Source organism: Trachypithecus francoisi, unplaced genomic scaffold (genome assembly GCF_009764315.1).
Source record: "Trachypithecus francoisi isolate TF-2019V2 unplaced genomic scaffold, Tfra_2.0 Lachesis_group16, whole genome shotgun sequence".
Taxonomy (NCBI): Eukaryota; Metazoa; Chordata; class Mammalia; order Primates; family Cercopithecidae; genus Trachypithecus; species Trachypithecus francoisi.
Window position 1 is genome coordinate 56,927,947 of NW_022681461.1, and position 25,959 is coordinate 56,953,905.

The 25,959-nt window shown below is 38.9% G+C and overlaps 1 protein-coding gene across 2 annotated transcripts in view; it reads right to left on the reverse strand.

The window, feature by feature from the left end:
* Positions 1-25,959, reverse strand: part of CAAP1 (caspase activity and apoptosis inhibitor 1) — a 53,096-nt gene that overhangs the window by 20,417 nt on the left and 6,720 nt on the right. For both annotated transcript variants that reach the window (XM_033237505.1, XM_033237506.1), the window contains exon 4: positions 24,693-24,768. In XM_033237505.1, coding sequence (XP_033093396.1) covers positions 24,693-24,768 — 76 coding nt within the window. The remainder of the gene's footprint in view (positions 1-24,692; positions 24,769-25,959) is intronic.

A 25,959-nucleotide genomic window follows, 5' to 3' on the forward strand; every position in this document is an offset into this window, starting at 1 on the left:
CAAAGGATTAAAAAAGACTTGTGATCATTTCTTTGAGAAGTTTACAATATTCTTTACAGTCAGCACCTCTGGCACTTATATGTTTGTTTTGTATTAAAACTGCACTAATAAAGCCCAAACTCAGAGAATATAAAATTATTTGGCTTTGCTGTTAATTATGACATCAGAAATTTATAATTGGGGTATCTCAGTATCTTACACTTCTCTCCAACGTCACCTACTCAGATTTTATTCGTTCACCAGAATGACTGGCAGGTCCCAAGGAGGGTATCAACAATTTTCCTTGGCAATCCAGGGACAGATTAAATGCCAGTATACTACATTAAGAGCTTTGCAAGGCTTAAAGTTAAAACGTGCTACCTCAAACCTTCCAGTCAAATTAGATTTTACCTACTGGGAGCATTAGTCTAAGTACGTTTCTTGAGAGAAAAATGTTTGCTTTTACACATCCTAGAATTGCATTTAATTATTCTTCTAAACATACACATCTAAATTTACAAAAAAAAAAAAAAAAAAGACTTCAAAATATAATGTAACATCACCAGTAAGAGGAGGATGGATATACGTAATATTCTAAGGAAGATGTATCATTTATATAATATTCTAGCTGAGAATATATAAACCTGTATTATGAAGAATCACCAAACTCAAAATGGAAATAAGTAATGTTCTGTTAAGGAAAGCTGAATGTCATTGTTACAAAATACAAAGGCTGTGGATCTATTCCAGGTTCAAGGGTTGCTAAAGAGCCAAGACAATTAAATGTTATAACTGACCTGAGACTGCTGAACTGCTGGGAAATTGTTATGAAGGTCATTACTGAGTCAAAAGACACACTGAAATACTGATGGGGAACTGGATAAAAGTATTGTATCAATGTTAAATTTACTCAAGTTGATACTGTGTTACAGTTACATAATAGAGTATCTCTCTCTTGGAAAAACAATGTAACATATAGAGAAAAGTGTCATGATGTATATAACTTAGCTTCCAATGTTTCATTAAAAAATATACATATATGAAAAGTTAGTATGCAAATGGGATAGAAGATCAATAAGTAAATCCTGATAAAGGGTATATGGATATTTCTTGTACTATTCTTATTCTTGCAACATTGTAATAAGTCTGAAAGTGTTTCCAAATGTTTTAATAACTCAATATTTAACTGCCTTCCTTCCCTATGAAAGCCCCTTAGAGCCCCTTTAAATAAAAATTGGACCCCTCTATAAGGACTATCTTCTCTCATACAACAATTTATTTTAGTGCCCAAAGTGAACTTCTACAACATTCTATTTTAAGTTGGGTTCTATTAGGCTGTTGAAATCACCAAACAGAATTTCAGACAGTAAGTATTGTACACCACCCTGTGGCAGAAAAGTGAAGTTAGATGCTGTCAGTATTACCTGAAGAAAAAGGGAAAAAAAAATCCCAGAAAGTTTTCAATAGTTTGAAAATTTAAAATCTATACTAGCAATTTTTACAAGATGTACTTTATGACTAAAATATAAAATTCTCTAATACAATTTAAAGATCTCCAATAAATGGCATAAAAGGCAAGATATTTACAAAAAGGAAATGTCTTAAATTGTAAGAAAATTATGTGTACATGTCTTTTTATTTCTAGTTAAGAAAATAAAAATTTTGTCCCCTCTCAGCTGGTAAGACATACTAGGTGCCAGAATCAGGAAAACTAAAGCAATTCCAATTTATACTTAAATGACATCCAAATATTTCTATCAAACACTTTAAGGAAGACTTTTATAAACAACTGGAAAAAGAGGAATGGGGAGAGGGTGGGAACACATTGCCAAAACCAGTTTGGGTTATGATTTTTGCAATTATCTTTGTGCTCCTTTCCGTTTAAATTAAAAAAAAAAAAAAAAAAAAAAAAAAAAAAGCCTGTTTTCTTTTTTGAGACAAGTTGTTGCCCCGTCTTCCAGGAGGCTGGAGTGCAGTGATCACAGCTCATTGTAGCCTTGACTTCCTGTGCTCAAGAAATCTTCCTACCTCAGCCTCCCAAGTAGCTAGATGTGCACCACCATGCCCGGCTAATTTTTTAAGTAAAGGTGGTATTTTGCCCTGTTGCCCAAGCTGTTCTTGAACTCCTTGGCCTCCCAAAGTGCTGAGATTACAGGTATGAGCCACCTCACCCAGCTCTGTTTTTATATTTCTAATTCACTTCTCCTATCTCCAACACTCCTTTAAAGCAGCTTAATTTACAAGCTTGGCCTAGAATCACGAGAGCCCTATACTTATGACTGAGATTTAAGTTCTGAAACCAACATCAGTCCAACTTACTTTATTTTACCTCCACAAGCTATCCACTGCCCATCCTTTCTTACAGTTCAACGAATTTTTAAAAATCAGAGTAATACACTGGGGAGATCTGTGGAACTTAATAAAGATCAACCACACATATGAACTCCTATATTTCTAAATGTGGGTGGTGGGTATAAATTTCTTGTTCAAATGTAAAATAATGGCAAATAATCAACTCACATCTCTGTTGTGTCTCTCATCAAGCCCCTTCCTCAGACAGCAAAATTTAATCCTACACCCGCTGAAGGAAACCTTATCTCCGTTTCCTCTGCTCAAATAATATAAATCAAAGGATCCGTTACCACACCTCAGTGCTTTTTCTGACCCGTGATTCTCTAAGGCTTCATTGTATATAAACTGTCCCCGACCCTGCGACTCCAAGATTTTGTGAATAGGCAATTTCCTAAATAGGGGGCTCTGTTTTATTTTAAAGTGACTAAAGGGAATCAAAGAGGTGAGTATCGTATCTTCTCTTTGCTCTATCCCTATATTACTGTTTTAATGTCCTTTCCAATTTCAAAAATCAGCGTTAGATCACTTTGTATGGACATTTAAAGGTGCAAACATGCAGGTTTTAAAATGTGGAATGCTATCTAGCATTTTAGGTCACAATATTGCCAGTGATTAGTAATACTTTCTGTAAAGATTTTTTGAAAAACTGTTATTTTGAATAAACTTATTATGTCAAACACTCTACATATTATATAGCCTAATAGCAATTTACAAAGGATACGAGAACATTAAGTGGTGTCTAGATAACCAATTTATGATCCTTTACCAACCCAAAAGCAGTCAGCTCTTCATATGTGTCTAAGAGAACTGAATTTATAGAAAATAATGTCAATATAACAAACTGATCTCAATTGTGAGAAAAATCCTTTTATACATTCAAATATGTTTTCTCCTAAATGATTTTTGTAATAAATGAAAAAAATAGACACATACCAATGAATTTTTTAAGCAACAGTAAAGATTAAAAATCATAAGAAATTTGGCTGGGGACAGTGGTTCCCGCCTGTAATCCCAGCACTTCGGGAGGCCGAGGCGGGCAGATCACCTGAGGTCAGGAGTTTGAGACCAGCCTGACCAACATGGAGAAACCCCGTCTCTACTAAAAATACAAAATTAGCCAGGCGTGGTAGCACGTGCCTGTAATCCCAGCTACTCAGGAGGTTGAGGCAGGAGAATCACTTGAACCCGGGAGGCAGAGGTTGTGGTGAGCCAAGATCGCGCCATTGTACTCCAGCCTGGGCAACGAGAGAAACTCTGTCTCAAACAAACAAACAAACAAACAAACAAAAAATAACAAATTTATTGGTTTCTTTAGGTTTGTGTAGCATAAGAGGAATGGAGGGGAAATCCCCAGTACTCATCGGTATTAAGTAGAATAGTCATTGTTACAGATTCCAAGTAAAAATTCCAAAACAAATACAGTAACATTTTTTTCCAATGCTTACTACGTGGGCAAGTACTAATTCTAAAGACTTTCAATCATTTTCTCATTTAATCATCATAACAACCCTGTGAAGTAGGATTCTATTTTCCAGATGAGAAAATTGAGGCCTACGAAGGTTTCATAGTACTAACAAAAGACAGTAAATAACTTTAATTTTATTTATTTATTTATTTAGAGATAGAGTCTTGCTCTGTCGCTCAAGCTGGAGTGCAGTGGCGCGATCTTGGCTCACGGCAACCTGCGCCTCCCAGGTTCCAGTAATTCTCCTGTCTCAGCCACCCGAGTAGCTGGGATTACAGGTGCATACCACTATGACCGGTTAATTTTTGTACTTTCAGTAGAGACGGGATTTCACCATGTTGGCCAGGCTGGTCTCAAACTCCTGACTTCAAGTGATCTGCCCACCTCGGCCTCTCAAAGTGCTGGGATTACAAGCGTGAGCCACCACATGTGGCCAGTAAATAACTTTAAATGGCCACGAATAAAATGTTTAAATGTCTAATAAGAGACTGTTTATGTTCTGCTGTACCAAACAATGGAATAGTAAATAGGCCTAAGTATATGTACTGGGTAGGACAAAGTCCAGAGAAAGACATCATTATACAGAATAGTTTGTACAATATGCTACCATTTGTGTGAGAAGAAAATATATACATATATATGTAAATGTACAGAATACCTCTGGGAGGATACCCAAGAACTGGTTTACTGTGATTGCCTATAGGAAGAAAGAATAGGGAATGGCAAAGGAGAGACTTACTCTCACTGTATCCTTTTAAAATCTTTGCATTATGTGTATGTGTTTATATTTCAAATAAGTTAAGAAACAGACAATACATGAAGACAAACACTCACTCTGGTATAACATTTCTGAATAAAAGGACACGCAAGAAAAGGTTAACAGTGGGTACCTTTGAAGCTCGGGACCTTAACTTGGAATCTTGGACCATCTCCGCCTCCTTACTGCCAGGTGTATGGATTGAATTCAGAAGATTTGTGAATTTGCCTAGTGTATTTGTTTCCTATGAATTTTGTAATAAACTACCACAGCTTGCTGACTGAAAAACAACAAAAATCTATTCTTTCCCAATTCTGGAGTCCAGAAGCCCAAAATCGCTATAAATTACCCAAAATCAATACATTGGCAGGGCCACAATCCCTCCAGATGCTCTACAGCAGGGGTCCCCAACCCCTGGGCTGCAGATTGGTATCAATCCATGGCCTGTTAGGAACCGGGCTGCACAGGAGGTGAGTGAGCAGTGGTGGGCAAGCAAGCATTACGGCCTGAGCCCCACCTCAGCATTAGATTCTCATAGGCGTGCAAACCCTATTGTGAAATGCACATGCAAGGGATCTTGGTTGCAAGCTCTTTATGAGAATCTAATGCCTGATAATCTGGGGTGGAACAGATATCATCCTCCCCCCATATTCCCTGGTGGAAAAATTTTCTTCCATGAAACCAGTTCCTGGTGCCAAAAAGGTTGGGGATCACTGCTCTATAGAACACACTGTTTCACAGGCTTTAAGGCCCTTTCTTCTATCTCCAAAGCCAACATCTCTGACTCTGTTTCCTTAAGCTTCTATCATATAGTCTTCTCAAAGACTGTCAAATCCCCTTCTGTTTCCCTCATATAAGGACACTGGATATAACGATACATGCAAGTGATTGCATTTAGAGCCCACCAAAACAATACAGGAGTATCTTCCCAACTCACCACCCCACTTAATCATATCTGCAGTCCCTTTTGCTATATAAACTAACATTCACAGATTCTAGGGATTAAGACGTGGCTATGTGGGGGGATTTTCTTTAGCCTATCGCAGATGGGGAAAAATTACATCTGTATTTTCACTAGAATCCATTTTTTCTAGGTATTAGCAGTATCTGTGATTCTGTCACCATTAGAAATCATACATATTTTCACATAATATAGTTGTTGCACATATCCAAAATACTGTTTATACTTATCCTGTACTTTAAAATTATGAAAGTTATTAGAACTGCTGCTAGATCTTAATGTTCATAAGTATATTACTATATTGCAAAATATTTTAATACTATTTTATTATTAATTTCCCTTCTAATTGTTTTAATCCATGAATTAAAAAAAAAAAAGAGCAAATATCATTTTGAAAAAGAACCCATAGGCTTCACTAGACTTCCAAGGGTCCCTGACACAAAAAAGGTTTAGAAGTATAGTACTGCTTAGGAGAAAGAACAAGTATGGGAGGAGGATGGGGTGAGATCAGAAGGTGAAACAGAAAGGTTTTTATCTTCATTTCAAACTTGTGTACTATTTGAATTTATCTATTATATATGTACACACAACTTTGCTTTTATTTGAAAGTCAACAGGAGTCATCCTCAACTTCATACTATTCCTTCCTTATTATGCTAGGCTGAATAACAGTCCCCCAAATATGCCCACATTCTAATTCCCCAGAACCTGTGAATGTTACCTTATATGGCAAAAAAGGACTTTGTGATTGTGATTAAGGATCTTGAAATGGGGAGATTATCTTGCATTACTCTGGCGAGCCCAATGTGGTCACAGTCATCATTTTATAAGGATATAAGAGAAGTCAGAAGAAATGGCAATATCACTCTGGAAGCAGAGAATGATGTGATATGCTCTGAAGATGAAGGAAAGGGCCACAATACAGAGAACATAAGCAGCAACTGGAAGCTGAAAAGGGCAAGAAAATGAATTCTCCCCTCAGAGCTTCCAGAAATAACCAGCCCTGCTGACACCTTGACTTTAGCCCAGAAAAACTGATTTTCACTTCTGATCTCCAGAACTATAAGAGAATAAATATGTGTTGCTTTAAACCACTAAGTTTGTGGTAATTTGTTATAGCAGCAATAGGAAACTAACACACTTATAATTTTAAAAAGTTAATAAATCCCAGCTTACAAGAAAAATCAGAGGATACAGGAACAAGTCAAATAACACCATGAAGATACAATCAGATAAAGCCAACAGGTGTACAGGACAACTTACCTACTTTCTTCAACAAGATCATTTATTAATAAAAAAGCAAACAAGAGACAATAGGAAGGTGGACACAGTTCTACATTAAAAGAGACTTAAGAGAGAGAACAGCCGGGCGTGGTGGCTCACACCTGTAATCCTAGCACTTTGGCAGGCTGAGACGGGCGGATCATGAGGTCAGGAGATCGAGATCATCCTGGCTAACACAGTGAAACCCCGTCTCTACCAAAAATACAAAAAATTAGCCAGGCGTGGTGGCGGGTGCCTGTAGTCCCAGCTATTCTGGAGGCTGAAGCAGGAGAATGGTGTGAACCCGGGAGGCAGAGCTTGCAGTGAGCTGAGATCGCGCCACTGCACTCCAGCCTGGGTGACGAGTGAGACTCCATCTCAAAAAAAAAAAAAAAAAAAAGAGAGAGAGAACAACTAAATGCAATGTGTACTCTTGCTTGTACTCTGCTTCAGAGAAACCACATGTAAAAGACCTTTAGGGAACATCTGGGAAAATCTGAATATGAAATAAATATCACATATTAGAGAATTATTGCTAATTATGTTAAGTGTTATAAAGATAATGACTGTATAGGCAAATATTAAAATTTAAAAATTAGATTTAAAACATCTGCAATATACTGAAAATACTACAAGAAAATAGATGAAGCAAACATGGAAAACTGTAATAACTGTTAGATCTAGATGACAGGTATATGGGAGTTGATTATACCATTCTTTCTACTTTTCTATATGCTTGATATTTTTCATAATAAAAAGTAACAAAAAATGAACCATAAAATAAACCAAAATAAAACCTAATACAGTGAAATTCCTTTTATTTAACTCAGACAGAAAATGTTACTTCCACAAAAAAAGAAATTTATCAACATAGGAAACACTTTTTTTAAAGTTAAATATGTAATTTTGAGCATTTTTTATTAACTTAAAATTAAAAACACATCTTTAATTCACCAATCTTTGGATATGGGGCCATGGCCTTACCTTTAATACAAATCCATGGAATAGAGTTCCATATCATCCTACTCACATAAACCATTGTTGACATTTCTAGTTTTGGCTTAGTTAAAATGAAAAAATCTGAATGTGAAAAAAAAACTCATTTATATTTATACAATGCCCCTCCAGATATTGTTTCCCTACAGCTAATTGAGTGCAACTTTTTAGAAACTCGAGTTTTATCAAACTCAAAACAATTTAATCAATTAATCTTTTCTTATTAATAGTTAACCTGTTTACATATTTAAATTACACAATTATAAATTGCCTTGGAAACAGAGATGAGAGACTCTTGGTAAGCAAACAGTTTAAATGATGGGACAGGTACATGGCCATTATTAGAGAGTAGTCATTAACAACCAATTTAGGATACTGTGAACATTAGTGAATTTATTTTTCAAATGAAATGAACAATCAATAAAACAAATCAGTTAAGTGATTAAGAGAAACTTCAATTTTAAAAAAAGGTGATAGAGAAAGAGTAGAAAAAAGGAAAAATACCTGCTAATCATCTAACCCAGTGCTTGAGCAGCAGGATGAGGCAGTAAATTGACTGATGGAAAAATGACAATAGATACAGTTTAAAAGTTAGGTTTCTGTAATAGAATAACTTTTATTTTTTATTTTTTACCCAGAAGCAGCTACAAAAACAGGTAACAATGCTTCCCAAGTCCCTCAGAGTTCCCCACAGGGAAACAGTTGCCAAGCATACCACCTGATTGAAATGAAGATCCCACCTCAGGCTTCTGGCAAGCTCATGCTCTCCCATTCTAAGGAAAAGTTCTATAACTTCTGGAAAGATGCCTATCTGTTTCCTATTTAAAAGTAACTATATCAAGATTTGCTTCAAAGTAATCAGATTAGAAAAACTGGGAGGAGGGTGTTTAAAGTCATATGGAAGGGACATAATGAGTGATAAGTATGCAAGGGTTCATCGTACTGCTGCCTTTTCTTTTTTGTACATTAAAATTTCTCTGTGATAGAGTTAAGCAAATAAGTAACTGGTACATAACAACTGATACATTCCAGAGTGGTTATCTGAGTTGTCTGAATCACAGGTCAATTTCCCAATTGGATAATTCCCAAGAGGCCTAGATCTCAGGGGTGTGTATATAGACACACACATACACACATATGTATTCATACACACACATATACGTGTGTGTGTGTGTGTGTATACATATATATATAATTTTTTTTTTTTTTTCTGAGACGGAGTCGCTCTGTTGTCCAGGTTGGAGTAGTGCAACGGTGCGATCTCAGCTCACTGCAACCTCTGCCTCCCCGGTTCAGGTGATCCCCCTGCCTCAGCCTCCCAAGTAGCTGGGACTACTGGCAAGCACCACCACACCCAGCTAATTTTTCTATTTTTTGAAGAGACAGGGTTTCACCATGTTAGCTGGGCTGGTCTCCAACTCCTGACCTCAAGTGATCCTCCCACCTTGGCCTCCTAAAGTGCTGGGATTACAGGCATGGGCCACTGTGCCCAACCTCGGGTCTATATTTTTGATAAAAAATATTTCCTTAGGTATGTACTACAGATTTATGCTGCCCATTAATGCAGTTCTACAGAGCACGGTAAATTTTACTCAAATACTTTATTGCATTCAAGTTTATTAATAGTGGTTTAAGGAGAACTCTTTTATTCCCAACAAGTTCAGTTTTGCTGACACTTACTGAGAGAGGTTATCATTTGGCTGAACATCATTGCCCCTCTGAAAGCTATTTATACATACATATTCAGGGAATATATGTCACCTAAATTGAAACAATTCAAATTCTTAGTATTCTAATGACATGAGCTGAACCTACTGGATGGCTCCAACTCATCAAAAAGGACATGGATGTTTTTCCCTTACTAAAAATAAAAGAGACCGGGCGCAGTAGCTCACGCCTGTAATCCTAACACTTTGGGAGGCAGAGGAGGGCAGACCACCTGAGGTCAGGAATTAGAGACGAGCCTGGCCAACATGGTGAAACCCTGTCTCTACTAAAATACAAAGATCAGCCAGGCACGGTGATGCGTGCCTGTAATCCCAGCTACTCAGGAGGCTGAGGCAGGATAATCACTTGAACCAGGGAGGCAGAGGCTGCAGTGAACCAAGATCACGCCATTGCATTCCAGCCTAGGTGACAGGGCAAAACTCTGTCTTAAAAAAAAAAGATGGTGAGTAGCTGTGTTTTTTTTTTTATTTTATTTTATTTTATTTTATTTTATTTTTTACTTTTTTTTTTTTTTTGAGACGGAGTCTCGCTCTGTCACCCAGGCTGGAGTGCAGTGGCCGGATCTCAGCTCACTGCAAGCTCCGCCTCCTGGGTTTACGCCATTCTCCTGCCTCAGCCTCCCGAGTAGCTGGGACTACAGGCGCCCGCCACCTCGCCCGGCTAGTTTTTTTTTTTTTTGTATTTTTTTTAGTAGAGACGGGGTTTCACCGTGTTAGCCAGGATGGTCTCGATCTCCCAACCTCGTGATCCACCCGTCTTGGCCTCCCAAAGTGCTGGGACTACAGGGTTGAGCCACCGCACCCGGCGAGTAGCTGTGTTATAATAGCTCAGTATAAAAGTAATGCAGTCCGGGCATGGTGACTCACACCTGTAATCCCAGCACTTTGGGAGGCCGGGGTGGGTGGATCACCTGACGTCAGGAGTTCGAGACCAGCTCGGCCAACATGGTGAAGCCCCATCTCTACTACAATACAAAAATTAGCCGGGCATGGCAGCGGTGCTTGTAATCCCAGCTACTTGGGAGGCTGAGGCAGGAGAATCACTTGATCCTTGGAGGTGGAGGTTCCAGTGAGCCAAGATCATGCCACTTCACTCCTGCCTGGGCAACAGAGCCAGACTTCATCTCAAAAATAAATAAATAAAAAATCTAATGCAGCTGTTAATCTCTGGCTTTCAACTGGGCTATGTAAGCGGATGGGCTATGTAACTCTATACACTCATGAAAATTTATTAAACTAACAAACAGCAAGAGTTCTACCACATATCACTGCTAGGGTTCAGCAATAGAAGAGTGGTTATAGAGGTAACTCTAGTTACTGCTCTCAATAAGACAACTGGTCGAGCCAAAGGAATAGCCAGTATTTTTCAAGAATAAATATCTTACTGCAAAAGCAGTCATTAAACCTCGTACATTTACGCACTTTCTTTCATTCTATCTTCTCTAAATGCCCACCCTGACCATAAATGGCAGTACGCAGGAAACTCCTGTTTTGAAGGGTGGAGTACATTGCAGACTACGTAAGAAACATAACTGTTACAATGTACTAAAATCTAGTATAACCAGTAATCAGTACACTTTAAGTAGTAACTAGTAATTACAAGACACCAACTTGCTTTTTGATCAATTTGTATTTTAAGAATACGTATGTATTCTATTTTAAACAAAAGCACTCATATTTCAGATTTTTAAAAGAGGCAACTTAAATGGAGATTTTAAACAGACAGATAGATGCACATATAATGTATATATTTTTAGACAGAGTATCAATCTGTTGCCCAGGCTGGAGGACAGTGGCACAATCAAAGCTCATTGTAGCCTCAGTGTCCTGGGCTCATGCAATCCTCCCACCTCAGCCTCCCAAAGTGCTCAGATTACAGGCATAAGCCACCATGCCCTAAAATAATTATTATCAAAGACTCACGTTACAAACAATTCCCTAAAGAACATATTAGATATTTAAATATTCTCATTGGAAATAAAATGGTTCCACTTATACATATTGCCTAAATGTAAGGCCTAATATTTAGCAGCATCTTTTTTAAGTCAACAATTTCAAATTAAAATTTGGTAACTAATTTAAAACACACCCATCCTCTGCTAAGAAAGCAGTAGTGGCCAGAAACAACAGCTCCAAAACACTCATAGAACCTACTTTGGTTGGGTGCAGTGGCTCATGCCTATAATCCTAGCACTTTGGGTGGCTGAGGCAGAAGGATCCCTTGAGCCAAGGAGTTGAGACTAGCCTGGGCAACACAGGGTCTCTACAAAAAATTTAAAAATTAGCTGGTTGTCGGCCGGGCGCGGTGGCTCAAGCCTGTAATCCCAGTACTTTGGGAGGCTGAGGCGGGCGGATCACGAGGTCAGGAGATCGAGACCATCCTGGCTAACACGGTGAAACCCTGTCTCTACTAAAAAAAAAAATACAAAAAACTAGCCGGGCGAGGTGGCGGGCGCCTGTAGTCCCAGCTACTCGGGAGGCTGAGGCAGGAGAATGGCGTAAACCTGGGAGGCGGAGCTTGCAGTGAGCTGAGATCCGGCCACTGCACTCCAGCCTGGGCGACAGAGCGAGACTCCGTCTCAAAAAAAAAAAAAAAAAAAAAAAAAAAAATTAGCTGGTTGTCATGGCTCATGCCTGTGGTCCCAACTACTCAGGAGGCTGAGGTAGGAGGATCACTTATTACTTCAGCAGTGACCCGTGATTGAGCCAATGCACTCCAGCCTGGGTGACAAGAGAGCAGCTGCCTCAAAAAGAAAAAGTACCTACTTTGTGTTATAACTTATTTTGAGAACTTAAGATTTTAAAAATTTATTTATCTTCTACAACTATGATACTATCTCAACACTGTTTATCATCTGTAGGAAAATGCAGCATCATTTTCACTGATATCTCCCTCAAAATCACTCAATAAAAGCACATTCATTTAAAATTAATAAAGATATTTAGAGAAAGCAATTTTAAAACTGCTAAGATTTCCCTACAGTATTTACATTTTTATTCCTTATATATAAAACCTCAATCCTGATTATTTTATTGTGTTATTCAAGACTTAAATTTCATTATAAGCACAGTCTTTAGAACATAATCATCTAATATTACAGGCCAAACTAATACCTGTTCTCATTTTTAGTGCTATTTTAACTAGAATAAAGCTTTTTTTCCAGCCCATCTCCGATCAGAGACAACACTCTAATTCCAAGACTCCATACTACCTATTTACTTAAAATTGCTGCTTTGTTAAGCAATGTTGTCTTAATCTGTAACTTTTACAAATGTTGTCACAATTCCTAATAGTTTTAAAACACTACAAAACTATACATGCTAAAGTTTTCAGACAACCTGAAATAAAACATAAATTTGCTCATTTTCTTTTCCCTAAGGTGACAATACCATTCCTTGCCTTTTTTCACTCTTTGAAAAATTTTACAGCTACCTGGGCCAGGCACGGTGGCTCACGCCTGTAATCCCAGCACTTTGGGAGGCTGAGGCGGGTGGATCACGAGTCAGGAGATCAAGACCATCCGGGCTAACATGGTGAAACTCTGTCTCTACTAAAAATACAAAAAATTAGCTGGGTGTGGTGGCGGGTGCCTGTAGTCCCAGCTGCTCGGGAGATTGAGGCAGGAGAATGGCGTGAAACTGGGAGGCGGAGCTTGCAGTGAGCTGAGATCATGCCACTGCACTCCAGCCTGGGCAACAGAGTGAGACTCCATCTCAAAAAAAAAAAAAAAATTTTTTTTTACAGATACCTAATGCTTGTACATGTTTATGGGGTATATGTGGTATTTCAAATACAAGCATACAATGAATAATGATGACATCTGCATAACTGGAATATCCATCACCTCAAACACTTAACATTTCCTTGTGCTGAGAACATTTTAAAGTTTTCTCTTCTACCTATTTCAAAATAAACAATAAATTATTGTTAACTACAGTAGCCTATTGTGCCACTGAACACCAGAACTTATTCCTTTTATCTAACTGTATTTTTGTATTCACTGAACTAACCTTCTTCACCCAACCTCTCCCCATACCCACCCCAACCTCTGGTACCCACCATTCTATTTACTACCTCCATGAAATCAATTTTCTAAATTCATTAAAAAATGAAAGTATTTAGAAACTATGGATTTTGTATCTCCACAGTACCTAATCTTCATCTCCATTAAAACTGTTGTAACACTCATTATTAATTTCAAGATTCAAACTAGTACACTTATCAAAAATGTCTTATGGCTACTGCTTTCTTGTTACTATTGGTAGTAAAAAGGAGCTATCTGAAGGTATGGTAAAAGTAGGGAAATAATCTTTAAAACAGCAATAGAAAGAAAAATCTGGAAAAAAATTACATTTGAAAGCTGACCTTAGAGGAGAAATAGAATTTGAATATATAAAGCTGGTAGGCAGTATGAGAAGATAAACTGCAAAGATAAATTTAGAATCTTTAAAGCTTGTTCAAAACACTTGTGCATAATTCTGTATCTTAAAATCTTTAATGTGTTATGAGAAAACTAACATACATAGGTTACATTAAATACCATACATATACACACATATATGTACACCTCATACTGAAAGTTGTCACATTACAGCTTATTAGACAATTCTATTGATGTTATGTCCTTTCTAATTAAAACTATAATAAAAGACACTTTGGGAGGCCAAGGCAGGTGGATCACTTGAAGTCAGGGGTTCAACACCAGCCTGGGCAACATGGTAAAACCCCAACTCTACTAAAAAATACAAAAATTAGCCAGGCGTGGTGGCATGCACCTGTAAGCCCAGCTACTTGGAAGGCTAAGGTGGGAGAACTGCTTGAATCTGGGAGGTGGAGGTTGCAATGAGCTGAGATCACACCACTGCACTCCAGCCTGGGCAACACACCGAGACCCTATCTCAAAAAACAAAAACAAAAACAAAAAACACTATAATAAAAAAGTATAGGTCACCCATTAAAAGAAAACACCAAATTTTTTCATGTATTTTAATAACACAGAGTGCTTTAATCTAGACATATTTGAAATTATTTTTCTTCATTAAAAAAGCTGTATGTCTCAGTTGATAAGAAGCTGACAAATTGATATAATTGTTTCTAAAGCCAACTTTTGTCCTTTATGTATTTTCCCCTTCAATCAGAGTCTCATTTTATAAACATTTTGTATATTAAACATTCAGGCAAACAAAGTAGTAGGTAGTGCACTGAAATACGATGTCATATAAAGAACTGCAGCACTCAGCTCCAATTTTTGGCACACCCAGGAAAGTTGCTTGATCTGATTTTTTTTCGAGCAACTAAGAAATCCAGATTGTGATGCGATCTCACTTGGAATGTTGGAAACAATTTCAAAAATTTTAAAACATTGCTTAGGTCATAGAAAATGACCCTATTGTTCTATGCAACCAATCCATAACTTTGGTTATTGTCCAGATTTTAATCAAGTACATTGTATTAGTTTTCTATTGCCACTCTAACATACTATCACAAGTTTAGTGGCTTAAAAGAACATATATTTATCCTCATACAGTTCTGAAGGTTGTAAGTCCAAAATAAGTCTTAAGAACTAGAATTAAGTTGTAGGTAATTTCTTGCAGAGGATCCAGGGAAAAATCTACTTTCTTTCTGTCTTTTCCAGCTTCTAAAAGGCAGCCTACATTCCCTGGCTTGTGGATCTTTCCTCCATCTTCAAAGCACATCATTTTAATCTCTGCTTCCAGTATCTCTTGCCTTTTTTTTTTTTTTGAGACGGAATCTCATGCTGTGGCCCAGCACTGGAGTGCAGTGGTACGATCTCAGCTCACTGCAAGCTCCGCCTCCCGGGTTCACGCCATTCTCCAGCCTCAGTCTCCCAAGTAGCTGCAACTACAGGCGCCCACCACCATGCCTGGCTAATTTTTTGTTTTTCAGTAGAGACAGAGTTTCACCATATTAGCCAGCATGGTCTCGATCTCCTGACCCTGTGATCCACCCACCTTGGCCTTCCATCAGCTGGGCACGATTACAGGCGTGAGTCGCCGTGCCCAGCCCAGCATCTCTTGGCTTTAACTATCTTATCTCCCTCATATAAGGATCCTCATGATTATACTGGTCTCACCTTGATAATCCAGAAGAGTTTTCCCATCTCAAGATCCTTAACTTAATTAATCACATCAGCAAAGTCTCTTTTGTCTTTTAAAAGTACATATTCACAGATTCTCGGAATTAAAATCTGGATATCTTTTGGTTGAGGGGGAGGTCATTATTCTATCATATATGCATTCTAACAGCGTTTTTTTTTTTTTTTTTTTGAGATTCCTTAAAACTTCCTGTATAAATGGTCACACTTCTGTATTGGTAAGTGCCCTATACAGATGTATCATTTATTGTACCTTTTCTATGCTTAGATCATATTTTGATACACAAATACTTACCACTGTACCACAACTGTCTACAGTATTCACTACAATAACCTGTTGTACAGGTTTGGAGCCTAGGAATAACAGGCTATATCGCATGGCCTAGGTATGTAGTAGGCTATAGTTTAAGCATCCCTAATCTGAAAATCCGAAATCCAAAATGCTCCAAAATATGACATTTTTTGAGCACCAACATAATACCACAAGTGGGAAATTCCACACCTGACCTCTTGTGACAGGTGCACAAAAGCATTAAAAATATTTGGTCAGGCGCGGTGGCTCACGCCTGTAATCCCATCACTTTGGGAGGCTGAGGCGGGCAGATCACAAGGTCAGGAGATTGAGACCATCCTGGCTAACATGGTGAAACCCCGTCTCTACTAAAAATACAATTAGCTGGGCATGGTGGTGGGTGCCTGTAGTCCCAGCTACTCGGGAGGCTGAGGCTGGAGAATGGCATGAATCTGGGAGGCGGAGCTTGCAGTGAGCCGAGATCTTGCCACTGCACTCCAGCCTGGGGACAGAGCAAGTCTCCGTCTCAAAAAAAAAAAAAAAAAAAGTACTAAAAATATTTTATAACATTGGCTAGGTGCAGTGGCTCATGTCTGTAATCCTAGCACTTTGGGAGTCCAAGGTGGGAAGATCACTTGAGGTTGGGAGTTCAAGACCAGCCTGGGTAACATAGTGAGACCCTGTCTCTATAAAAAATTTAAAAGTAAGCCAGGGATGGTAGCACACACCTATAGTCCCAGCTGCTTGGGAAGCTGAGGCGGTTCACTTGAGCTCGGGAGTTTGAGGCTACAGTGAGCTATGATTGCACCTGCACTCCAGCATGGGCAAAAGAGTGAGACCTGCCTCTAAAATAATTTGTTTAATAAATAAATATTGTGTAAAATTACCTTCAGGCTATATATATAAGATGTATATGAAACATAAATGAATTTCATGTTTAGACTTGGGTCCATCCCCAAGATATCAGTATGTATATGCAAATATTCCAAAATCTGAAAAAAAATCTGAGATCCAAAACACTTCTGGCCCCAAGCATTTCCAATAAAGGATACTGAACCTGTAACATCTAGGTTTGTGTAAGTGTAGTCTATGATGTTTGCACAACAAATCACCTAACTACACATCTCTCAGTACAATTCCCCATTATTGTCACATGACTGTATTTTTCTCAGATGAGTACAAGGGTATATAACTATGCATTCCTGCCTAACTGCATCCTTCTTTCACCCAACAGATGAATGGTATCTTAACCAAGTATAGAAGCAAGGGTTGCAATTTCAGTTGTATGAACACGTTACTCCATTATCTTATTACAGTTTCTGGTATTGCAGATGAAAAACCTGATCCTTTTCCTTCTTTGATGTGTTATGACGACTGGAAGGCTGTTAAATTTTTCACTTTATAAAAAAAAGCTGCTTCCATGTTATTGTTTCCCTGCAATCCTGCCTAGAACTCAGTGAGCACTTTAAATTTGAAGACTAAGTTTGTTTTTCAGGTCAGAAAAATTTTCCTATATTTATTAAATATATTTCCTATATTTGTTATATTTTCCTATATTTATCACACAGGAAAAAATTCCTATATTATTGAATTATTAATTAATAATTTCTTAATGATTTAGTATTTGACCTCTCCTTTCTATGTTTCATTTTCTCTTTCTAGGATTCCTATTTATTATACATAAGGATGCTAAAGCCTTCTAACTTACTTGATTATTTTCTCTTATGATTTCCATCTTTTATATTTTTGCTTTGTGATCCATTCTTTCAGGCATCTAATTTGGGTCTTAACAGTAACGACCCCCTACTCTAACTTACAGAATTTAGTTTAAAAAAATCATATTTTTCAGCCCAAGAATAATTATTTGTGCTGCACTTGATTTTCCATAAGAGCTCATTTTATTCCCTGCAAGTGTTCATTACTCTAACAGTTTAATTTAGCTTGGCATGTGCTTTGTTTCTTTCAAGTTATCTTTTCTCCAGATATCAAGATCCTTTAAAGATGTTATATATGTATTCATGCATGTGTTTATGCATGTCATTATGGACAATTCCTTGGGACTCAGGTTTAGCAGCTACTCTGAAACTGGCAGAAAGCAAAGCAGTCTCTCCCTCCACAGATCCACAATGAAGGACTAAACCACTATTCTTTGAGATATCTACTCCCCAGTTTTTTTCAGGTTCTCCCAGACTCAGAGACAGGAAACAGCTGGCGCATTCAATTCTATCTTAGACTTATAAAATGAAAGTAACCAGGCATATTCATGCAAGATATATGTTAACTTTCGCTTTCCCATTCCCCATCTTCCTCCATTTCCCCACAGGAGTTCTCAGACCTCAGTAAACCAAGTTTTCCTCAAGATCCACCACTTTGGCCAGGCGTGGTGGCTTAAGCCTCTAGTCCCAGCAGTTTGGGAGGCCAAGGTGGGAGGATCGTTTGAGCATGGGAGGGAGAGGTTTCAGTGAGCCAAGACTGCACACTATACTCCAGCTTGGGGGACAGAGTGAGACACTGTCTAAAAAAAAAATCCAACACTTTCCTCTAGGATCTTCAATGCAAATCAACAAGTACCTACCTACCCCAAAGTAAACACCTTTGTAGTTATTATCTTTGCCAAGATTCCCAAAGAGCCAAAATCTTACCTGCAACCAACATCCATCTTACTCTGGAGAAACAGATACACTACTACATGGCTACTAGTCAAAGAAAAAAGGAGCAACATTCAAGTTTCCTTCTTCCCTGAAACTCTTCCTCTGACTTTGGAGAAACGTACACTGAATCTTTGAGATTTGTATACATGGAAGTTTTCCACAGGTATCTTTCCACAACATTACTTGAAAATCACCGCATTTAAAAATAGTTCCTCAAAGTGATTCAAAGTTAAGGATATCTCATTTCATCCAAGATAATTTCTACTTCTGTTTTTGTTGTTGCTTTGTAGTAAATTCTAAAAAGGGCAAAAGTGCTGTTTATGATGTCATTTTTTCCCAGAAAATTTTAACAGATTTATAATTATTATAAAGTTGAACCACTGAAACTTGTTCACTGAAATATTTTGACTTGCATTAATGCTTTATGTCCCTGAATTTATGTTAAAAATTCACATATAAATAAAAATGGAAAAACTGGAAATACTTGACTTCTATCCCCTATTTTTTCACTAACAGTCATACACTTAGGTACTATGATGGTTAATATTAAGTGTCAACTTGATTGGAGTGAAGGATGCAAAGTATTGTTCCTAGGTCTGTCTGTGAGGGTGTTGCCAAAGGAGATTAACATTTGAGTCAGTGGACTGGGAGAGGCAGACCCACCCTCAATCGGTGGGCACCATCTAATCAGCAGCCAGCACAGCTAGAATAAAGCAGACAGGAAAAGATGTAAGAGTAGACTTGCTGAGTATTCTGGCTTTCATCTTTCTCCCACGCTGGATGCCCTTGAACATCAGACTCCAGGTTCTTCAGTTTTTGGATTCTTGGACTTATGCCACTGTTTGCCAGGGGCTCTCAGCCTTTGGCCACAGACTGAGGGCTACACTGTCGGCTTCCCTACTTTTGAGGTTTTGGGACTTAGACTGATCTACCATTGGCTTCTGTGCTCCTCAACCTGTAGACAGCCTATCATGGGACTTTACCTTGTGATCATGTGACTCAATTCTCCTTAATAAACTCCCTTTTACACATACATATATCCTATTAGTTCTGTCCCTCTAGAGAACCCCGACTAATACAGGTACCTTTTGACTCTATGGCAAAACAAACTCTAAGCTCAAAACTACCAATAACAGGAAAAAAATTGTGGGGGGTTTCTCTTTTAGAGAATGAAATGTTTCTCATCACAGTGGCTTCTTAAAAGGACGTTCTCCACGCTGACTGGGTATCTTTTGGCATAATTGTTATACATTTGGCATGGACAGCACACAGGTTGGTGTCTTCAAAAAGGTCAACCAGACAGGTCTCACTTGCCTCCTGCAAAGCACCAATAGCTGTTGTGCCCTACAAGCACTGGTCTGATTTGAAGTCCTGAGCAATTTCTCAAGCCAGACTGTGGAAGGGAAGTTTGTGATTCAGAAGTTCAGCGGACTTCCAGAAACAACTGATTTCATGGAGTGCCACAGTACCAGGCCTGTAACAATGAGGTTTCTTCACCACTCCAGGAGAGGGTGCACTCTCGTATGCAGGCTTTGTAGTCAGTTGCTTCCTGGGTGCTTTACCACCAGTTAATGTGCAGTCTGCTTTGTAGGAGCCACCATATAGCAACCTCCTTACTTAGTCCCCTTTTCCTTCACCTAGAGTTCAGTAAGCTAGAGACGGCACCAGCCTTGCAGAGTCACAGTGGGTCAGCAGCACAGGAGAAGTTGTGAAAACCTGTCATCTTTCTTTCTTTTCTGAGATGGGAGTTTCACTCTGTCACCCAGGAGTGCAGTAGGGGGGATCTTGGCTCACTGCAACCTCCATTTCCCAGGTTTAAGTGACCCTCCTGCCTCAGCCTCCCACGTAGCTGGGATTACAGGCACGCATCACCAGGCCTGGCTAATTTTTGTATTTTTAGTGGAGACCGGGTTTCATCATGTTGGCCAGGCTGATCTCAAACTCCTGACCTCAAGTGATCCACCCACCTTGGCCTCCCAAAGTGCTGGGATTACAGGCATAAGCAAGTGTGTCAAGCCCTCTCTGTCATCTTTAAACCTTAAATCCCATTCCATAACTTTAGAAAAAACCTTGACTAAAAATCAAAATGGAGTCACCCATGCTTTGGGATGCTGAGGTGGGAGGACAGCTTGAGGCCAGGAATTCAACATCAACCTGGGTAACATAGCAAGACCCCATCTAATTTAATTTTTTGTAGAGACAGGGTCTCACTATGTTGCCCAGGCTGGTCTCAAACTCCGAGCCTCAAGTGATCCTCTCAACCTGTTCTCACAAAGTGCTGGGATCACAGGTGTAAACCACCATGCACAGCCATTGCTGTAATCGTTAAAAAAAGTTAAATAGCTACTGTAATTGGCTATCCACTTGGTATAGTTTGGCTATGTCCTCACCCAAGTTTTATCTTGAATTGTAGTTCCCATAATTCCCACATATTGTAGGAGGAAACTGGTGGGAGACAATTGAATCATGGGGGCAGTTTCTCCCATACTGTTCTGGTGGTAGTGAGTAAGTCTCACAAGATCTGATGGTTTTATAAGGGAAAACCCCTTTCGCTTGGTTCCCTCATTCTCTCTTGCTGCCGCCATATAAGAAGTGTCTTTTGCCTTCCACCATGACTGTGAGGCCTCCCCAGCCATATGGAACTGTGAGCCCAGTAAACCTCTTTTTCCTTACAAATTACCCAGTCACAGGTATGTTTTTATTAGCAGTGTGAAAACAGACTAATACAGTAAATTGGTACCAGTAGAGTCGGGTACTGCTTTATAGATAACACAAAAATATGGAACTGGGTAACAGGCAGAGGTTAGAACAGTTTGGAGGGCCCAGAAGACAGGCAAATGTGGGAAAGTCTGGAACTTCCTAGAGACTTGTTGAATGGCTTTCACCAAATGCCGATAATGATATGGACAAGGAAATCCAAAGTGTGGTGGTTTCAGATGGAGATGAGAAACTTGTTGGGAACTGGGGTAAAGGTGACTCTTGCTATATTTTAGCAGACTGTCAGCATTTTGTCCTTGAGCTAGAGATTTGTGGAACTTTGAACTTGAGGGAGATGATTTAGGGTATCTGGTGGAAGAAATTTCTAAGCAGCAAAGTATTCAAGAGGTACGTGGGTGTTATTAAAAGCATTCAGTTTTAAAAGGGAAACAGAGCATAAAAGTTCAGAAAATTTGCAGCCTCCAAAGCCAAAGAAAAACCCATTTTCTGAGGAGAAAATCAAGCCGGCTGCAGAAATTTGTATAAGTAACAAGCAGCCCAGTGTTAATCGCCAAGACAATGAGGAAAATGTCAGAGGTCTTCACAGCAGTCCCTCCCATCACAGGCCTGGAGGCCTAGGAGGGAAAAATAGTTTCATGGGCCAGGCTTAGAGCTCCCCTGCTATGTGCATCCTAGGGACTTGGTGCTTCAGAGGGCGCAAGCCCCAAGCCTTGGCAGCTTCCATGTAGTGTTGAGCCTGCAGATGCACAGAAGTCAAGAAATGTGCACCTGCAGGAGGTTTGGGAACCTCCACATAGATTTCACAGGATGTATGGAAACACCTAAATGTCCAGGCAGAAGTTAGCTGCAGGGGTGGGGCTCTTATAGAGAACCTCTGCTAGGGCAGTGCAGAAGGGAAATGTGGGGTTGAAGCCTTACACAGAGTCCCCATTGGGACACTGCCTAGTGGAGCTGGGAGAAGAGGGCCACCATCCTCCAAATCCCAGAATGGTATATTCACTGACAACCTGCACTGTGCACCTGGAAAAACCTCAGACACTCAACACCAGCATGTGAAAGCAGCTAGGAGGGAGCCCATACCCTGCAAAGCCACAAGGGCGTAGCTTCCCAAGACCATGGAAACCTACTATTTGCATCAGTGTGACCTGGATGTGAGACATGTAATCAAAAGAGATCATTTTGGAGCTTTTAAGATTTGACTGTCTTGCTGGATTTCAGACTTGCATGGGGCCTGTAGCTCCTTCAATTTGGCCAATTTGTCCCATTTGGAAAGGGTGTATTTACCCAATGCCTGTATCCCCATTATATCTAGGAAGTAACTAACTTGCTTTTGATTTTACAGGCTCATAGGCGGAAGGGACTTGCCTTGTTTCAGATGAGCCTTTGGACTGTAGACTTTTGAGTTAATGCGGAAATGAGTTAAGACTTTGGGAGAATGTTGGAAAGGCATGATTGGTTTTCAAATGTGAGGACATGAGATCTAGGAGGGGCCGGGGCAGAATGATATGGTTTGGCTGTGTCTCCACCCAAATCTCATCTGGAATTATAGCTCCCATAATTCTTACATGTTGTGGAAGGGAATCAGTGGGAGATAAATGAATCATGGGGGTGGTTTTATAACCATCAGATCTTTCACAGTGGTTCCCTCATTCTCTCTTGCCGCCACCATGTATGAAGCACCTTTCACCTTCCACCATGATTATGAGGCATCCCCAGCCATGTGGAACTATGAGTCCATTAAACCTCTTTTTCTTTATATATTGCCCCATCTTGGGTATGTCTTTATCAGCAACATGAAAACAAATTAATACACCATGAAATGGCTTCTAACAGTTGAAAACGTAACACTAATGCCCAGGTATGAAGAAGTAAAGCACTTAAGCCTAATGGCACCTCAAAAACTGGAAAAAAATAAGAGATTTTTGAAAAGGGAAAACAAATATAATCAAGCAGAAGTTCAATTTAGGATTCTCTATAAGTAGCATCAAGAAACAAAATGTTGATCAATGTGGGGATTGGGGGAAAGGAAATTTTTTAAAAAGAAACAAAGTGATTTAGATAATTTAAGAAACTTTATTAAAAAGTTAACAGGCCTTGTAAATCCTTAAACTAGCTGAACTAAATTAGTATACTATATAAATGATTTAAAGCTAAGTATTTTGCAGAAACGCCAATGGTAAGATGTTAAAAATGTGTACACTTTCTACTCTATGTTTTTTTTTTTTTTGAGACGGAGTCTCGCTCTGTCGCCTAGGCTGCAGTGCAGTGGCACGATCTCAGCTCACTGCAACCTCCGCCCCTCTAGGTTTTTAAGCAATTCTCTGCCTCAGCCTCCAGAGAAGCTGGGATTACAAGTGCGTGCCACCACACCCAGCTAATTTTTTTGTATTTTTAGTAGAGACGGGGTTTCACCATCTTGGCCAAGCTGGTCTTCAACTCCTGACCTCAAGTGATTCGCCTGCCTCAGCCTCCCAAAGTGCTGGGATTACAGGCGTTGAGCCACCGTGTCTGGCTTACTCTATGTTTTCATATAAATTACCCTATAATACTCCTACCCAATAGCATTCTTTTAGAAATGAAAAAATTCTGCATTTCTGGTTAACTATGTACTTCTCTATGCTACTGCCCCTGGTAACCTCTTCTTATGTGTACTACTGCCTGTGACACAAGTATTTATTTTTCTTTTATACTTTATCTTTTTCTGATCTAGCACAAATCTTTTATATTCTTCAGGAAAAATGCTAAGCTTTGCAAAGAACAAGTCATTCTTTGGAAACTACCAAAATAATTATTTTAAGCAAATAGCATCAATAGATGCTCAAATTAAAAGATGAAAGTTTGATGTGCACTAATGAAGAAAAAACTAATAATTAGCATGTAGCTTCTTGATTAGTCAGCATCCCAAAATGGGTATTTTTTTAATCATCCCAATAATCAAATAACATATATTTATAGGTAAATTATGTAGACTTACATGAACATAACTATCTCATCTGTGAAATGAGGCTATTATTGACTAATATTAATAGATACATAGATTAATTTCATGAGATCAAGTGTTCTACGCTGTTTAATATAGTACCTGGTAGAGTAAGTGCTTAATAAATAAATAGTGAGGATCATGAAGAGTATATTCAAAATCCAAATAAGAGAGATTCTGCTTTAGGTTGGCACTGCTATTGTTCTGTATCTATGTAGAGTAGTTTTAAAAAATCATCTTAATCCTGAAAGTAGTTCACTCCATCCTCATATGTACCAAAAGGACCCATCATTACAAGTAAACAAATAAAACTTTCTATACCACTGAATGATTTTATAAATAAAACACAGAAAAACAATCACATCTTTGACATAAGAAATCACCAAAGGAATAACAAAGACATTTTGAAATAAAAATGAAAAGTTTTTAAACTTACTGACTGACTAAATCACATCCCATCTTAGAACCATCATCTGCTTCCTCTTCCATATCAGAATCCATTCCATTGTCACCTTATAAATGAAAAGAACTATTGAAAGCACACTTATAAAAACGTTAAAATGATGTAATCATTACATTAAAAAGTATAATCTTTAAAAGTTATGCAGATTAAAGAACTTTATACTGGGTCAAAATTTAAATTTTTAATTGCTTGTATTTAAAATAATTTTTTCAATGCCTTAGGTATTTCTCATTGACTTCTTTTTTGTTTTGTTTTTTTTTTTTTTTTTTTTTTGAGACGGAGTCTGGTTCTGCCGCCCAGGCTGGAGTGCAGTGGCCGGATCTCAGCTCACTGCAAGCCCCGCCTCCTGGGTTTACGCCATTCTCCTGCCTCAGCCTCCCAAGTAGCTGGGACTACAGGCGCCCGCCTCGTCGCCCGGCTAGTTTTTTGTAGTTTTTAGTAGAGACGGGGTTTCACTGTATTAGCCAGGATGGTCTCGATCTCCTGACCTTGTGATCCGCCCGTCTCGGCCTCCCAAAGTGCTGGGATTACAGGCTTGAGCCACCGCGCCCGGCCTTTGTTTTGTTTTTTAAGACGGAGTCTCGCACTGTCACCAGGGCTGGTGTGCAGTAGCGCGACCTCGGCTCACGGCAACCTCCACCTCCTGGGTTCAAGCAATTCTCCTGCCTCAGCCTCCCGAGTAGCTGGGACTACAGGCGTCCGCCACCACGCCCGGCTAATTTTTATATTTTTAGTAGAGACGGGGTTTCACTATGTTGGCCAGGCTGGTCTCAAACTCCTGACCTTGTGATCCGCCCGCCTCAGCCTCCCAAAGTGCTGGGATTACAGGCGTGAGCCATCACGCCCGGCCTCATTGCCTTCTTTTTATCTATTATATAAATGTATACAGACAAGAAAATGTGTATACACACTTACACACTATGTACATAAGTATATATCTATTTCCAGAGTTACAAAATGCCATCAATTTTACATTTAAAAATGAAGCAATCTCTGGAAACTAAAAGGCTCCAATTTTTGTTTCTTCTGTCATGTTAAAGCTAAAATCCTTGCAAAGTTCCAAAACGAAAAAAAAACATGCCTGAAAATCCAAAATTCTAAAGGTGTGAGTATCACAAAGAGTAGTCATACTACAGGCAGACAAACAAATATTGGTAAATTGCATGGAAGTATTCTAACTCTACATCTGGGTCTTATTAGAGAGTAAACAGATTGCAATAGGTAACTAAACACTATAAAA